General features: G+C 43.0%; 1 protein-coding gene across 1 annotated transcript in view; it reads right to left on the reverse strand.

The window, feature by feature from the left end:
• efna2a (ephrin-A2a) overlaps window positions 1-16702 on the reverse strand; it is a 135155-nt gene extending 118453 nt beyond the window's left edge. The window contains exon 1 of the mRNA XM_049597212.1: window positions 15591-16702. Within this exon, the coding sequence (XP_049453169.1) occupies window positions 15591-15733 (143 nt within the window). The 5' untranslated portion in view covers window positions 15734-16702. The remainder of the gene's footprint in view (window positions 1-15590) is intronic.
• Window positions 16703-19152: the final 2450 nt, after the last annotated feature.

Raw genomic sequence — 19152 nt, forward strand, 5'->3', positions numbered from 1 at the left:
ATTTCTAGCAATGACTTTGCAATCAAAAGCGTGTGTTTTAGCAAGCCATCACTGCATTTCAAGTGCTTATTTCTCCACCAAAAGTGGGTGCTTTTTAGTGAGCCATCGCTGCATTTCCAGGGACGATTTTGCCATCAGAAATATGTTTTTAAGCGAGCCATCACTGCATTTCTAGGTCCAATTTTGCTACCAAAAGCTTGTGTTTTTAGCTCGCCATTGCTGCATTTCTAGCAATGACTTTGCAATCAAAAGCGTGTGTTTTAGCAAGCCATCACTGCATTCCATGTGGTTATTTTTCCATCAAAAATGGGTGCTTTTTAGCAAGCCATCACTGCATTTCCAGCAACAAGCCTGCCATTAAAAGTGTGTTTTTTAGTAGAGCACTGCAGCATTTCCAGCTGCGATTTTACCACCAAAAGCTTGTGTTTTTTACCGAGGCATTACTGCATTTCCAGTGGTGATTTTGCCACCAAAACCAGGTATTTTAAGCCAAAACATGATCTTTTCCAAACCATAACCTTTGTTTTTTTGTGCCTAAACATAACCACACAACCACACATTAGCAGCACAGCATTGTTTCAATATATCTACTTAATAATGGCATACAAGTGTTACATATCCGTGATTTGCAGAATCACACAATGCCAACATTTATTCTAGTGAGTGGGTTGGGATATAATGTCTAAGAGGATAAAGGCAAATAACAGAACAGCTACAACAGTCAGTTCAGAAAATGACATCATGTTACTGTAACGGAGCTTTTAAAACAAGGAAAAGACAACACTTACTGAATCTAAGATGATATCTAGTTCCATATAACATAACTGATATAATATGGATATATTGTCGAGCCATGTTTTCTCTATCCAGCACAAACACAGTAACACCTCTCTGGTCAAGAATCACAGAAGTGTTTAGTCAAACAGCCTCTTTTTGACTTTCATGCTTTAACTGGAGAAACTGGCAGTGCATTTAACATCAGCAGGCAAACTGTTCCACTCTAATGCCCCTGAATATTTAGATGACCTCCACCTGCCAATCATTGTATTGAATGTGCTGATGACTAAGATCAGCAACACTAGATCTTGTTATGTAACTGTCTCTCATGCTGAGCTGGGAGAAATGATTTGCCATGCAGGAGCCCCTGACTTTAATTACTCAAAGTATCATTTTTAGCTCGACGTGAGAAGCTCTGGACTCCACAGATTACTCTCGAGGCTGGTTTCTCTCAACACCAACCACAGCTGTGCTGACACTTTAAACAAACGCATACACTGTCCAATCATGTAGGTCACTGCATGAACATGTGGCCTGATGTACAGAGGCTTTATGTACAGAAAGAGGTTGCCTGAGGCGGTGTGTACAGTTCAGGGTCCTGTAGAAGAAAAACATGCTAACCACACGGGATGTGTGCGGGAGGGGGGAGAGTCGTGATAGTACAAGAGAGAGGAGATAAGAGAGAGTGGAAGATGAGAGCTTGATAGGAAGACACAAAGACAGAGAGGAAGAAAGGAAGAAGGCTTGAGAGAAAGAGAGGTGGAGTGGGTGGTGGTGGCAGTGGTGGTGGCGGCTGCAGTGAAAGATGGATTTAACCCAGGGGCAGGTTTGAGTCTGACAAACTGTCAGTAACTGAGCGGGGGTGACTACAAGTCTCCATGTAAATTGGATGCAAATCTGTGTGTGTGTGTGCCTGTGTGTGTGTGGTAGGGCTGAGGAAGTGCTAGTGACTACTCGTATCACTGGGCGCCACAGGGGACGCGACGCAAAGACAGCGTGTGTGTGGGTTTATGTGCAAGGACTTGTGGCGCGCGGCCGGTGCGTGTGGTGTGTGTGTGTGTGTGTGTGTGTATTAAACTTTCTGTGTGACAGTATATGTATGAGTGTGTGGGTGATCCGTGCATAAGACACTTCTTCCTCAAAGGATGTGTGGGTGCATGTGTGTGTTTATGTGTGTGTGTGTGCGTCTCCAAGGAGATGGATTCTGTCCCATAGAATGAGAGTGTCGTCAACCATCAGCGCTTCTCACTGACACGGAGTTCCTCAAAGACACAGAGATGAAGAGAGAGGAGAGAGGAGGAACAAAGAAGAAAAGGAAAAGAAAGTCTTTTGAAGGATAAACCATGGGATTAGATAAGGTGCTCCTTCTGGACCATTGAGCCAGTATATGTGTGTGTGTGTGTGTGTGTGTGTGTGTGTATGTGTGTGTGTGTGTGCATGGAGGAGAGCCCATTGCTCTGAGCACATTAGCTGCTCGGGGTGAACAAAGCCCCTCACCTGCAAGCTTTATAATACGGGCCTGGGAGCCAGAAGGGGGCTCAGTGTGTGTGCACGTGCACGCTTGTCTGCCAGCCAACAAGAGGAAAAAGGATGGGCTTTTACTCAATAGAGAGCCGGTTCGGGTGCATATGAGTGTGTCCCATATCGAGCTTCCACTGCGAGTGTGTGTACATGACAGCGAGTAAATAGAAAAATGGAGGCAGCCTAACCTTGTATTCAATGGACAGCCATTCTGGTTGTATGCGATTGTGCGGGTGTGTGTGTGAGTTTGTGACCTACATCGAGCTTCCACTAGTGTGTGTGTGTGTTCCTCCAATATTCCTTCCTGCATGTGGCATAAATCCCTTTATGTGGGTCTGGAAGATTTCCAGATCCTGTTGTAGTGTTGCAGCATTGTTGTGATAATGTGTGTTATGGTACTTTGTTACTGTGCAGCACCACGTATCTCATCACAACGTGGACAACACCCCGAGTGTGTGTGTGTGAGTGCTGCTCCCCACCGTGACCAAAAGTGGCCGGAGCTGTTTGAATTGGATTATCTCGTACATTTTCTATTATCCAGCAAGACCTTGAAAGAGATAGGCCCTGCTGAGAGCCAGAGCCCTTGATATAAAGGGTTTGGCCAATTTGTAGTATGCCTCCTCGCTCAAGTAGGAACATATGTTTAAATAATTTTATTTATCTTGACTTATCCAGGTTAGACTTGATGAGATCAAGGCACCTGGCTAACAGAACGGCAGCACAATTAATTAGCAGGTAAAAAACTATTAAAACATGTCAGCGTGGATGGTGATTAATGCCAGAAAAGCGTGCGAGGGAAAAGTAGAGCAGGCAAGAATGAGGTTGTCGGAGAGGAAGTGGACAAATATTAATGGAGAGAGAATGACTTATTGGGAAATATCTCAGCAACAGTTTCCTCAGTGGCTACAGCGAAATGGCAGTTCTTAAAGGGTCAGTTCACTACATACACCCTCAGAGGCAAGGAAAAAAACCTAAACCTAAGTTTAGCTCCTACACATGAGATATTATCTTCTACTTATGAGATATTATCTCCTATGTAGGGAATAATATCTCATGTATAACTCTCCTACATAGGAGATAATACGTCTTATATATCTCTTCAACATAGGAGATAATATGTCCTATATGTCTCTTCATCTCCTACGTAGGCAATAATATCTTATATAACTCTCTAACATAGAAGCTTATATCTCCTACACATTTATCTCTTTATATATCACTTCAACATAGTAAGTAATATTTCATATATCTCTTCAACATAGGAGATAATATGTCTAATATGTCATCTCTAACAGGACATAATATCTCATACATAAGCGATATTATCAGCTACATAATATCTCCTATGTAGGAGATATTATGTCAGACAGACATATTATCTCCTACGTAGGGAATAATATCACTTACATAACTCTCTATCGTATGAGATTATATCTCCTATGTAGGAGATAATATTGCTTATATATATATATATATATCTTCAACATAGGAGATAATATTGCTTATATATATATCTCTTCAACATAGGAGATAATATTACTTACATATCGCTTCAACATAGGAGATAATATGTCCAATATGTCATCTCTAACAGGACATAATATCTCATACATAAGCAATATTATCAGCTACATAATATCTCCTATGTAGGAGATATTATGTCAGACAGACATATTATCTCCTATGTAGGGAATAATTCTTCAACATAGGAGATAATATCTCATATATCTCTTCATCATAGGAGATAATATTGCTTATATATCTCTTCGACATAAGAGATAATATCTCATGTATCTCTTCGACATAGGAGATATTAAGCCATATATTTCGACAACATAGGAAATAATATGTCTTGTATATCTCTTCAACATAGAAAATATGTCTTACATATCTCTTTAACATAGGAAATAGTATCGTTTGTATGTTTCTTCAACATAGGAAATAATATCTCCTACATGAGATAAACTTGGTCCAACATCACCTGCAAAAAATATATATCTATATATATTAATAAAAAAAAAATCATCTTGTCTCTCAGGGTTTCCATAGTTCACTTAAGTTGCATAAAACCTTTTTCTGCCTGCCACTGGTGGCGTCTCACCATATAGATAGTTTCTGTTTTTTATGCCAAAATTTTGAGATATAATTTCCTGAAATTTCACCTGTCACTCTGATATGATGGGGATGAATTTTATTGTGATGCTCAAAACAAAAATTAATTTCAACAAAGGTTGAAGGTACGTTCAGTGAAGGTTTGCAGTTTTTTCAACATGTTGCTGATGATAATTCCTAGTTGTCATTTTTTTGCCAACGCTCTGAGCTCCACACAATAAATCAAATTCACCCCAATTTGAGACACAGACAAACACAAGGCTGTCTTTTGCTTCCTATAATAATGTTAGTACAACAAAACAAATAGAAACCAAATACTTTTTGATAGATAATGTTATATTTGCATATTTACTGCAAAAAAATCTGTGCTTTACTGTCTCTGAGTGGTGTGAAATCTAGCATCTTTTATGGAGAATATTTTACAAACTGTTAAACATATCAAACACGTAGATACAAAACAAGGTATGCACTCAGTTTGTGTTTCTGGCCCCCTGGTGACTCAACTCCAGTATTCACCCTCCTGAGGGAAGAGTCTGTTTCTTTAGCTGCTGAGGACTCATACACATGCCACGTACTGCTCGGGTAGGTGACCTGTACCAGTAAGGTTGGGCGCTGGGTGCTACTTTTGTGCCAACTTTCAAGGAGTGCAGAGGCAGGTTGAGCATGATGCTGCAAAGCAATCATAACCTACTTTCCAGAAATGCCGAGGTCAGGGCTGATTATCTTCCAGGCGTTGTTTTACAGTGTTCATAATCATGTCAGTGGGACGGATCGCCCAGTTCTGGGTATCACCACAGAGTCCTGCATGGGGCTGATTTTTAAGAACTGCTGAAACAAAACTGCGACATGCAATACTTCACCCGTCCCACACATAGCGAAACTAATTGCCCCACTGGGGACAAATAAAGTGATTGATTGATTGATTGATTGATTGATTGATTGATTGATTGATACACATATGACCAGTTAGTTCCGCAACCTGGATTACCAAATACTGTGGTTAGGCAACACATTTAAAGTGATCATCTTAGGACACTGCTGAACTTTTCTGCCCCTACTCCAACTCCTGACCTTTTAGATCTTCATAACAGTGCCTTTAAACTGTCCTGCCATAGAGAGAGCAACTGAAACTCAAAACTACACCCATATTCAAAGAACTCATGTTAAATAAAAAAAGGGGGGCAACTGCTTTATTTGCCATCATAAAGCCAAGCACATCTCCATCATATCTCCATCAAAAGTCAGTAGCAATCTACTCTACAGTAAAATTATATGTTTACTTTACATTAAGTACAAAACCACAAATAAACTATGAAAAATATTAAATTGAATGAATACTTTCTTTTTTGTCATACAGATTTGCGCTGATGATTGCTAAGTAAGTTGATGTTGTCGAATGTCAAGTTGTAGCTAGGTCCAGGTGGAAAAAAACACAAGTCAATCATTTAGGATTTTACTAAAAGAAGGACATCATCTGTTGATTTATGTATATAGATAGATCCCAGGGGACATTTTTTGTATTTGGCAGCTGTTTGAATGTGTAATTAGTGGTGGATTTTATTTTGTTGAACTATTAATATTGTAACAGAATCTGAATCTCACTCTGAGTTACTGTTATTGTTTACAAACTAAAGAAATGAGAGATCATTTTTGTTTAGTTTTTACTGGATATTTGAAGACAAACTGTAAAACTATATCGATGGTTTTGTTGCAATTCTATTTTCTTAAATTAATTATGAGCTTTTTTTTTAATTTATCAAATCGTCAAGAATATCGTTATCGCAAAAATACCCTGAAATATCGTGATATTATTTTAGGGATCATATCGCCCACCCCAACAGAGCACATGCTGTGGTCCGAAAGTTCAACTTTATCTTAGGACGCAGTCATCGCACCCTGAAAAATGGACACTTAGCAACACTTACACACCTGTGACAACATCATTCGTACTTTTGAACGCACCTCTCACAATCTACACTGACAACTATGGCTTAAAGGACACAATAAATAAATGCAGCACGTGATCAACTGCGACTTTGTGCTGGGCAGGTCGCATGCAGTCATTTTTTAAAACTAAAAAACAGCTCAACGATGCTGATGACAGCAGCGACAGTGAACCAAACCAAACTAATGGGCTGATCGGTGCACATGTGACCCCTTTAACATCACATGTAGTGCTTGATCTATTGTTACTATGAAGATAATGATTATAGTTGCTTTAAAGTTTATGGTTAGCATCTTAAAAAGGATTTCATACACGCAACTGACGTACAACTAACACCAAAACCATCCATGCGACCTCGGGAGATCATTCACTGAGGTGCTGCATGTTTCAACTGGATTAAGAGACAGTCAGGCTGAAAGTAAAGCTGATGCAGCCAGCCAAATATCTGCCATTATCTCAGGAAAGTTGTCACGCAGCATCCCTCCACTGCACCGTGACTTTTCACTTCATGCAGTTTTCCCTTCTTAGGAAAAGTTTACACAGCCGGAGCAAAACAGCCATTGATTATCAATCCTACAAATTCAAGTCAGTACTTGTGACCTTGCACAGGACGTCCTTCTCAAGCTGTTTTATGGTGGGAGCAAACTTTTGATGAACACAAGAAGAGACAACGCATCCTGATAGCTCAATACAAGCTGTGTGCTTGATGTTGTGTGATCAATTAAGACACACAGCTGTTCGTTTTCCCAGCTGTTTGTGTCACTTCTCTGCCTCAGACAATAGCTGCAGTTTGGATGGGACTCATTATTCCTGCACAGTCTCCGAGCTTCTCATCAGTCCTCGCCGACTAAATCACCATCCAGTGTATTAATAGGTGACAAGTATGAGCTCTCAGATATATTTGTGCTGGTGTTGTGCTTCGCCTGGGAGACAGTCGCCTACACCAAATGTGTCGTGATAGGCTGCACAAAAAAAGTTCATTTAAGGATGCCATTTTGTGTGAAATTTCTCCTCCACAATACCAGTCGCCTAGCATCTCTCAGAAAGTCTAAGTGTGAGCTCTGGATTCAACATGTGGTGTCAGTCCTACCTTGAAGAAGCAGCTAGATGGAGATGATATCTTTCCAGCAGCATTAAGGGCCCTCCACACTTCCACCACCACAACACTTCCTGGTTTCTCTTTGACATGTGATCACATAAGCCAATCAGAAGTCAGGGGGGGTGACAGGTGAATAGGCTCGTTCGAGATGAACTGCGCCTCGCCTGGAAAGTAGACGAGAGCAGGCGCCCGCAGCAGGGGGCGGTGACAAAAAGCCGCAGTGAAGTCGGACAGTTTCCCGACAGTTTCCAGCAGCCTTCAGTCCGTACAGGAAGTCACAGACACACTTACATCCTGTCTGGAATGATGTCAGTTCATTAAAAAAGTGATCAGACCCATATATCAGTTTGTTCTCACCATCAGTCACACAACATGTTTTCTGTTCACAGAATAAACCTTCAGGTCAGACAAATACAATCTCAATCTCTAGAATTCAACACAAATGAGTAGTTTATCTAAAACGTCATCTTGTTGAGTCGACATCTGAACCAATCAGCTGTTAGATCAGGTGAGAGCCAGGCGGTGCAGTCAGTGGAGAGCAACTGCACCGCCTGGCTCTAAAAACTGCGGCCGCCTCGCTCTCGCGGTTTTATCGCCGTCCACTTTTGTAAAACGTCAGAGCAAGTCGGGATGAAGTCGGACACAAAACTAACCGGCATGCATTGTGCGGCGATCGCCGGTGATCGAATCTGCGCAGGACTGGCTCATCTCGAACGAACCTAATGTAAGGGACACCACCACAGGTATATTCTTCTTTGGTTTGTAATGGTGGTTGGCATCCACAAGGTTGCATTACCGCCACCTACTGGTTAAGCCCTTCCCTCCTAGTTCCCATTCTATTGTCAATTTAATTCCTGGTTGTTTCGGAGAGCCTAAAAGCTTCTCTCAAAAGCTGCTGCACGTCTTCTCCATCCTGAAATCTCCTCGCCACATCTATGATTATCTCAATTTTCTCCGTTTTTCTTTCAGCTCCAGCGGTACAGTTAATAACTGCTGCCACAAAGGCCAAAAACTTCATCTGGTCTTCACACAAACAATACTCCTCATGCTTCCTGTCAAACTTCTTCTCCTTAGCTCCCTGTCTTACATATCTTGTCTTACCTGCTTCCTTACTTCATTCTGGCTTTAATTATTTTGCTCTCTTTGGGCAGGTAGCCTCCCACGCTGCATGTTTGCCTTTGCAAAGAACACACTCTGGTTCTGTCACACAGTCTCCTTCACACAGGTACATTCAGATGATTGAGGCTGTTTTAAACTGCCATGAAAATATCTTTATTTATATATATATATATATATATATATATATATGTTCATTTTGTAAATAATATACCTATCAAGCAATCTCAGCATTCATTTACCTTGGCTTTTAAGGGATAATTCTGCTTTTGTATCGATATATTTTTGTAGCTTTGGCCATTTTGTTCATTCATTTTCTGTAGCTGCTTATCCTGTTAGGTTTCGTCGGGGGCTGGAGCCTATCCCAGCTGACACTGGGTGAGAGGCGGGTACACCCTGGACAGGTCACCAGACTATCACAGGGCTGACACACAGGGTCCGTCGCAAGTCTCTTATTTTTATAGTGCTACTGCTAGCTCCTCGCTTGAACCGGAAGTCGTTCAAGGTCCGCCATCTTTTAGGCCGTCCCAAGTCTCTTATTTGTGCAGCGAGGAGCTAGCGCTAGGAGCTAGCAGCAAGCTTTAAGCAGCTACGAGCTAGGATGGTCGAGAGCTTCCTATCCGGAAGAGTTTTTCAGCTGAACGCCATGACGTGTAAATACCCGCCCTCTACATCTGGCACATTTGAACGAGATGGCGGAGAAACAGCGCAAGTGTACCCGTTACATGCATTCTTTGCAATGAATCGCTGTAATTCACGTACCTACTTCAAAGAGTAATGATATTTTATGCAAGATTGTTATGTTGCAATTAGGTTTATTTCAGTCACAACCCGTTGCGTTGTTCATCGGACTGTCGGTGATGTGCGGCTGCTACATGCAAAAGTGTGCGACCAGAGTCATGACGGCAGGGGGTAGGGGCTACTGTTTTGGTCAGCGAATATAATGAGACTTGGGATGTACCCATAGTAATGCCAGACGCTGGCTGCTTTACGGAGCAGATCCAGCGGTGCTACCGTCATCAGGAATGGACGTCACTTCATGTGACGCTTCAGTGGAAAGGACGTCTCATGTCTCTTAAACCGACAATGCTCGCTCATGGCTCCTAGCGCTAGCTCCTCGCATTTTTTCCTAGGTGGGAGGGGCTAAACAGCTAGCAAAGTCGGCTAGATAAGATAACTAGCAGTAATTTAAGAGACTTGGGATGGACCCATAGAGACAGACAACCATTCACACTCACATTCACACCACCGGACAATTTAGAGTCACCAGTTAACCTGCATGTCTTTGGACTGTGGGAGGAAGCTGGAGTACCCAGAGAAAACCCACGCTGACATGGGGAGAACATGCAAACTCCACACAGAGGGAGAGGGATTCAAACCAGGAACCTTCTTGCTGTGAGGCAACAATGCTAACCACTGCACCACCGTGTCACCGCCATTTTGTTCTCATTTATCTTTACACTTTGATAAGCAATGCAATGACTGACTTCTGGGAATAAGGTGACACTGCTTTAATGAAAGTGTGATCAGATGATACAACAAGTTGCAAACAATCCAACAGTTTAGCCAGTCTATCTGAACTACTTTACTTGGAGGCAAAACCAAAAGCAGAATATAAGAAGTAAATTATTCATCATTACAAAGCAAAACTGTACATGTGCAAAAATACACCACATGGGATAGGTTAAAGTTTAACAAGTTACCAAATGTATCCAAGTGTGCATTTCCTGTTATTATTGTGGGTCTGTCAAGTTATTCTAACACACTGGAAAACAACACCCTGGCCCTGGAATTGAAAGAACAGGTTAATGCAATGGTGAAAATATCATCTTATGAAGGTACGCTCAGTAGAATAAATGGTGATCAGGAGAAAGGGCCAGTTATGGACTCATATCAGAATGGAAGATACGCCTACATAATTATGAGCTTGCTCAGTGATGATGTGACCCTGTAGAGTGATGTATGGGGACATATGTGTGACGTGTTTTCTTTCCTTGGGGGCTTATTTGTTGATTTAATTTATGTACTGGAGTCCACCTCCATATTAGAAAAAAAATACATTCCTTGTATTTTTGTATGCCCTGAAAATAATATACGAATGCCATAATATACGAATGTACCGAGCCTCTCAAACCAATAAAAACATGAATTATTAAGAAAAAAAAATTAACCATATCGTCACTTTATTCACTGTGATGGGTTCTTATAGTGGACAGTTTTGCTCTGGTGGAACATAATGTACATTTAATCAAGTGCTTTATTTACTTGAGTGTTACATTTTGATGCTACTTCTTACTTTAAAGGGAAATTTCAGTTTATTTCAACCTGTCTCCTATCGTCCTAAATTTGTTTCAAGTGACTAGTGACATAAAAATAATAGTTAGCATGTTAGCCGTTAGCCTAGATACAGCCGGGGCGCATTAGTAGCGTCAGACCTGTTAAAACGTAAGTGAACGGGCAACCTTCAAGTGCAAAGTTAGTCCACTAAACGAGCTTTTTCTCCACAAAGACTGCCTCATATCGTTAGGATAAATGTCAGAGAACATATAGAAAACGACATGTAAACGTGTTGTCTTACCTTACCTCCATTTCAGAGAAGAAATATCATTATTTTACTCCCCAATTTAAGATTTTACATAAATCATTGGATAAGCTGATAAAATACACTTTAACCAGTTGCTCCCAAACTTTTTGGCTTGTTACCCTTCACAGAGAAGTAGAGCCTACTTTGGGGCTCCTTTTTAAGTCAGTAAAATTGTTAACACTTCCACTTCTAAAGATGTTATTTCCCTACTAAAAGTTCTCCTCTCTTTCCTCCTACGCACCTGTCTACAAGTTACTGAAGTGTGCATGAGCCTCCACGTTCTACTAAAAACTCTCAAATAGTTTTATTTAAATATCTGTTTGAGGCAAAGAGGTCAATTTATCCATCATTTCACACACACAAAACAAAACAATGATTAGAGAACAGTCTAAAACATTTATACAAATCTGTGCTGCAGAGCTTTGTTTTGTTCTTCTTTCTATGGCATTAATAGACTGTGCAAATAACGGATGAGGCTGCAGTGACCCACCCATCACCCATCTTTCTGAAGACTCCTGTTTTGAATCTTTAAGTTCAGCACTGAAGCCATCCTGCCTTTTTGGAGCTAGATGTGATCATGGGCCTTTCTCAAACTACCCCTGGCATCCTCTCCCCACCCGCTTTCATTGTTTCCACGTTCATACGGAGGGTCTGCTACATTGAGTGACGTCTCAAACCAACTAGTGAGGAGTGGAAGTGAGTTATGAAACCCTTAAACGGTATGTGCAACGCTGCATTGTGTTCATCATGGAAGACGCTCCGTACAAATAAACATTAAACACTGTATAAAGCAGTGGTTCAAACCTGGTCCAGCCACGAGGTCCAGATTTCTCCTTACTCATTAGTTCAAGGTTTAAAATATTCAGCGTCATCCTCGTGTTTGGCTGTGTCGTCAAGCTGGTTAGCTGTCTCTGTCAAGTAGCTGTTTGTTAGTCACTCACTACAGAAGGACACAGCACTTCAAAATAAAAGTCAGTTCAGTCCATTCAGAATGGACCCATGACCTACTTTTGGACCACGACCCACCAGTTTGGAACCAGTGGTATAAAGGATAAAATACATCCTTCTCTAGTCTCTAGAAAACAAATAGAATATAAATGAAAAGAAAAGAAAAAAAGAAATTACAGCAAAGAAGCTTAGAGGTAAGTTTTATTTCTATTTATTTATTTTATATATATAGATTTATTGACTTATTTCTTTGATGATAAAAAACACAACATGCAAATATTCAGGCAGGCCTATGGCAGCACATACAGATTAAAGTGCTATAAATACATATGAGGAACATAAAATTGGATTAAGCTTTACTTTTCTTCATGGTTACAAAAAGCTACAACAGTTCCTCTTTCTGCCACAGTTTGTACCAAAGTTTGCAGCTGTAGTTAAACCCTACACCTTGATGGACGGTGCGTCATTCAACTGCTTAGATCACTACAAACGGAGTTACACTCCACGACAGAGTGGGAGTGGGTGGCGTCTGGTTTTGGAAAGCCCCCATATTTGGACAAGAAGGTGGCGCTGTGGAGGAGCGAGGGGTGGATCTGACTGAGAAGCCAACAGACAGCCTGTCAGTCAAAATGGCCTGCCCTTAATTATGCACATCTTTAAGCGTTAATAAAATGTAAACGGGTGAGTTATAAAAAAATGAACCCCCTGTGCAGCTGTCATGAAGGAGGAAATAAGCCATAGAGACTAAAACTGTTATTGTACCTTTCTTTAACCCTGTTTATTTCTGCTGTAAAGCTGGATATTTTAACACGGGTGTCTATGGGACTTGACTGGATTCTGGAGTCCGTTTCAAGCGGCCATTCAAAGAACTGCAGTTTTTGGCACTTTTGTTTTGCCTTCATTTTTTAGCCCTGGAGGTTGCTGCTTGGTTATAACCGACCTGGTCTCACTCCGAAGTCGTCGAAATCCAGCGCTTAAGCAGTGACTTGCAGTATCAGACACTGACGAACAAAGCAGTCCTTTCACGATGGCATTACACGCAACTGGTCACCATTATAGTTTAACGTTAAACGCAGCGGGACAAAAATGAAAATTAAGACGAAAGTCCAAGCAGGGTGGGTTGGAGTAGTCTTAGATGGGTAGACGGGTCCACTAACCAACTTTCACCCAGGAGAGCAGTGTTCGCGTCCTGTAAGATTATAAAGCCAAACCCTGTTCTTTTTTCCTAAACCCAACCATGTGCGTTAGGAAAAAATACATCAATTCGCCAGTGTTGTATCGACATAGTGCTTTTATTTTGAAATAGACTGTATGACACAGGCAGAACTTGACACAGTGTCCCAGAACGTCAGCACCCAACGCACCCAGGGTACCTTGCACGTCATATTTGGACATGGAAAGCCCATGACCAAAACGAGGTTGGAGTGAGAGTGTGTTGTCTTTACTTATCTCACGACTGCTCAGATTTCAGAGGGGCCCGACTCCTAGTTTGGGAGCCACTGGACTGTATCAAAAGTAGTTCAAACTTAGCTCCAACTCCACCGGCAACAATAAAATATAACTGTCAGTAAATGGTGTTGATAGCGACTTCTGTGCTTTTATTTTGGTAAGATTCTGAATGCTCTCACACAGTGATGTTGTGGAAGCACTGGATATGACTTCCTCCACCAATGCAATTTTGGAAATAACTTACCAGTGAACACAGTCTTACTATTATGGGCAACTCTATGTAAATAAACCCCCAGTTGTAATAAACCAGAATGATCCCGTAGCCTAAATTTTACATGAGCTGGGACGATTTGGATGCCTGTCTTCTCATCTCTTTCTGCCAGTGGGCTCGTTCTCAACAAAACTTGCCGTAATCCTCAAAGTTTAGAAAGAGAATTAGCTTTAGATTAAAGTTGAGGGATGAATGTTGTCAGTGGAAGGTCCTCACAAGTGCAGCGGGGAAAAAGCTGTGTGTGTGTGTGTGTGTGTGTGTGTGTGTGTGTGTGTGTGTGTGTGTGCAGAAAAAGGCGCAGCATGAGCAATGACAGTGCCAGGGTCTAACAGGGGGAACCAACCTCGCCGGGGCTCCAGAGTCTAGATTCATTGCTTTAGTAGCAATGCATTTTTGATGTGCCCCCTTTCTGCTTCAACTTCTCCGTACGACCCTGACGGAATAACAGCGCCCCCAGCAACCGTCCATATAGCTTAAATTTACCCTGTGACGTCTGCAACGTGTAGGTGTTTGTGTGTGTGTGTGTGTGTGTGTGTGTGTGTGTGTATGTGTGTGTGTGTGTGTGGTGAGAAAGAAGGAGCACAGGGAGCCGAAAAAGAAAGACAGAAAGAGAGAGGGAGACAGCGAGAAAGGGAGAAAATGTTCCCCCTTGCCTGTTAAATATTTGAGAAGCCTTCTGTGGAAAAGTGATGCAGTCAGAGACAGGCCTGTTAGCTCAGTGCGTGTGTGTGTGTGTGTGTGTGTGTGTGTGTTTGGCTGATGCAGAGAGAAAGACAGGACCGTTAGTTTGGACTAATTCAGCCGTGAGTGAGCGAGAGGGAGCACTTTCACTGTTTATTTATCTACCTGGGAGAGAGACGGAGGTTAAAAAAAAGATGGGAGGGGAGAGAAGAAGAGTGTGTGTGCGTGTGTGTGTGCGTGTGTGTGTGAGAGAGAGAAAGAAAGAGAGAGGGAGGCTGGCCAGGTTGTCACAAACTATTAGACAGACGGACCCAGTGTGCTCTGCCCCATGTCAATGAGAGGCCCGGCTAAAGACAACAGTGTGTGTGTGTGTTACTGTGTGTGTGTGTTAGGGCGCGTGCACGTGTGTGAGGCCTTGTGCACGCGTGTGTGTTTATGTCTCCCTTTGTATTTGTTTGTTTATAGATGTGGTTTTTGCACAAGTGCTCGCAATTGACAGAGAAATAATGTGCGACTCGTGTTTACTGGCACAAGTGGCTGAAATTAGCCGAAAGAAAGGTAAATGCTGTGCGTGTGTGTATGTATGTGTGTGTGTGTGTGTGTGTGTGTGTGTGTGTGTGTGAGAGAGAGAGAGAGACAGTGACAGAGAGAGAAGGAGAATCTCTAGACATTGATGAGAGGAGGAGGCAGGCTGCCCTCATTGTCTAAGACAAAAGGAGCTCCCAGTGCCACAGAACAAAATATCTAGCGTACGTGCACACACACACTTCCACTTGTGCCTGTGTGTGTGTGTGTGTGTGTGTGTGTGTGTGTGTGTGTGTGTGTGTGTGTGTGTGTGTTGCTTGCTCAGTCGTAAAAGACATCAATATTGCAAAATTCAGCTGAAAACACTGCTGAAACAAGAAGAAAGAGAATAAAATAGGAAATAAAGAGTGTGTTCAGACAGCATGGCACAGAAAAAAAATGTGGAGGTTCCTTTTACATTTCAAGGCTCACTGGAAATGTCTGGCATTATTTCTAGAGCAGGTAGACAAACGATGCCACACACACACACATACACACACACTTAGGCCGAAGTAAAACTCACTTGGGGTTGGAGCTGTTCCAGTAGACAGCGTGTCTGTCAAATATGATCTTCTCCTCTGCCCACACGGACACCCAGGACAGGATGGTCAGCACCACCACCTCCATCACACACCTCTGCCCGAGCTGGCACAACATCATAGACATCCAGGGGGGATCTCTCTCTCTCTCTCTCTTACTCTCACTGGGATCAGGCTCTCAGTACTGCTGCTGCTGCTGCTGCTGCTGCAGAAATCCTCGTTAGATCATTAATGTCCGTCTGCGCGTCTTTGGACAAATCGGTTCGGCGGTTCATGGATCGTTAACTGGCTTCATGCGAGTTCCGGTAACCCCACTGCTGTTTCAAGTCATGCTGAAAGGCTGAGATTCACTTTCAAACTTGGTCTGAGGCGGACTGAAGAGCGGGATTCACATGATATTCAGAAGCGCGTCGTCGGCGGGATGCTGCGAGTGCGTCTCCTCTGCAAGGTCCGAAACTTTTCTCCCATTACGCGCAGCCGGGGAGATAGATGCGCCACCTGGATTAGGTCCCCCCGAAATTAAAAATCTCTTAATCACACTCCAGAATTCACCCGAGGTTTGTAATTCTACCAGCGATGTCTTGGATCATCAGCAGACGCGAGACAACGTCAAAATCGGCCGTCATATTTGTTTACCCAGATTTGTGTTGGGGATTCAGCCTGGCGCACGCTTTGTTCCGCGCCTCTCCTCGCGCACAAATCTCTCCACAGCCTCAAACTGCGTCCACTTGACCTTTTTTCTCTGATTGCAGTCCAAAGAAATACATCCCAGACACACGAGCGCGCTCCTTGGCGTTGTTTTCAGTCCAAAGTTATCACACAGAAAAAACAACTGCGAGACAGGAGCATCCTCCTCCTCCTCTTCCTCCTCCTCTGTCTCTCAGACACACACACACACACACCACAAAGCTCTCACAGCATCTCAACTTGGTGATCCCTCCGCTGTCACTGGCTCTTATCCAATGTGACTCCAGCCGCGGTGCGCCTCCACTTTCCTGTGCGTCACGCTGACCGGCGCGGCCGGTGGGAGCCGCTGATGATCACAGCTTTAATCCGAACACGCTCCCATGCAACCTCCACCTATGGCGGCAACAACACTCACCGGCACCCTGAATCGGTGTAAGTATAACCCCCACCCCCCACCCTTCTCTCCAGCTCGCGCTCGCTCCTCTCTCTCCGCGCGGGCGGGGTCTGTAGCCGTGCCGTGCCGCGCTCCCTCTGGGGACTCGGAGCTGGCTGACTCACTGCGTCCCAGTGATACACAGCCCGGGATGTACAGAGCAGAGCCGCAACTCACTGATTAAACACAGCTTTTCATGTGAGAAGTGAACTGACCCTTTCAGTGAGACATGAATTATGAAATAGGCGCAAAAAGATAAATGAAGGTGAAATATTGTAGTTTCCAAGAGTGAAACTGAGGATTGCAGCAGATTTGTTTGCGATAGTTTACTCGCCAGGCTTATTAATCACCAGCACAACCATCTGTTTGACTGAAGGCGGTTTATTTGCATCGCAGCTGGACACGTAAAGCGCCCATAAAGTTCACTATGTGTTTGAAAGCTGCGGCCCTGATGGATGGGCTCAGGGAGAGGGAGAAAGAGGGCGTCTGATGGATCGCTGGAACAGTGGAGTCATTTTCCATCAGTGTCCATTAGGCCCAAAGGGCAAGCGAAGGCAGCACCGAGTCTGAAAACCTGTGAGCCATAAACCTCCAGATAGCTGTGTCTGACAGAGCGCTGCCACCCCTGCTGCCTCTGTCCTGAGTGTGTGTGCGCAGACTCCTCTGCAAAAACATATCAATCTTAAGTGTTTAGTCTCAGCGTCGATGGAGGGAGATCTAGTAACTACATCGTTTCCACAGAGCGCTCCATCATCTCTCTAACATGTGTCGATAGGTTGGTCACAACGAGCTCCAGTGAGGATCAATCCGCTCTCAACAAGATGGGAATTGATTGATGGAAATTAATTGCGACAAGTTCACTGGCAGTCTTTAAAGGGACAGTTCACCACAATATCAGAAACACATATGTTTAATCCTACCTGAGGTGCTATCTATCAGTCTAAATTATTTTGGTGTCAGCTGCCAAGTGTTGGAGATATCAGCTGTAGAGATGTCTGCCTTCTTTTAAAGATAATGGAACTAGATGGCACTCGGCTTGTGGTGCTCAAAGTGCCAAAAAATACATCTGAAAAACTCAACATCAATGTCTCTTTCCAGAAATCATGACCCGGTTACTCAAGATAAACCAAGGACCTTGTTGTGAGCTGTTTCGTGTATCACCCTGCAGAAGGAAGTGTGCATCTACTCATGGACGAGAGGCTCGAACTCATGAGAGTACGAGATGTAAACATTAATGGCATCCTCCTCGGCTGAGTTGTAACATTAGCTAGCTCAGTGGTGCTAGGTGAGCTAGCAGTAGATGCACGCTTCCTTCTGAGTGGTGGCGGGTGTGGTTTGGTAGAAAGAAAATAGTTCCTACATGAAACTGCTCGCAACAAGTTTTGTGTATTGTCTTGAGTAGCCGGGTCATGATTTCTGGAAAGAGACGTTGCTGTTGAGTTTTGGCAGCTCACACGAAATCAATCTAGACTGATAAATCGCACGTGTAGGAGGAGAAAAATTGTATTTCTGATTTTGGGGTGAAGTGTCGCTTTAACACTACAATCACAGCTCCCTACAATGTGATTATGAGTTGGAAATTTGCTATGACCTGTCCTCAATTAAAGGCTACTCTTATTTGGTGGGACACAAAAGTCTGCTTTGCAACACAACAAATGTATTTTTATCAAAATTGTTTGATTTGCAGACTTTGCAGAATGTGCCAATATCATAATTTTCGGTCTTGTGTATCAAACTTGCTCATGTGCCTTCTTTCCTTCTTTTGTTTTCTTTCTCTATTCCAAACTACACTTGCGAACTGTATCACTGCACAGAAGGAAGCGTACATCTACCGCGAGCTCACCTAGTACCACTGAGCTAGCTAACGTTGCAGCTCAGCCAAGGATGACGTCATTAATGTTTACATCTTATGTTGTCACCAGCATGAGCCTCTCACTCTTGAGTAGATGCACACTGTAACGTTAGCTAGCTCAGTGGTGCTAGGTGAGCTAGCAGTAGATGCACGCTTCCTTCTGCTTGGCAATACAGTTGATGTGATGTGTAGTTCGGTGTTAAGAAAATCTCTACGGCCGATATCTGCAACACTCGGCAACTCACACCAAAACAATCTAGACTGATAAACAAAACTACAGATAAGAAGAAAATGTGTATTTATGATATTAGGGTGTACTATCCCTTTTAAAAGAGCCATCACCACACTGGTAAACTGAACTGGGAGAAATATAACCTACAGCAACCTGGTCTCACTCCAAACTCGTCGAAATCTGACACTTGGGCAGTGACTTGTGGTGTCAGACACTGATGAAGAACCCCGTCCTTTAATGTCAGCATGATACGCAGCTGGTCAGCGATATAGTTTAACGGTGCTCTGCGGTGTCGGGAAATGCAGCCGGACAAGAACGAAAGTCAAGGCAGCAAAAGTCCAA

This window comes from Epinephelus fuscoguttatus, linkage group LG14, assembly GCF_011397635.1.
Source record: "Epinephelus fuscoguttatus linkage group LG14, E.fuscoguttatus.final_Chr_v1".
NCBI classification, from domain to species: domain Eukaryota; kingdom Metazoa; phylum Chordata; class Actinopteri; order Perciformes; family Serranidae; genus Epinephelus; species Epinephelus fuscoguttatus.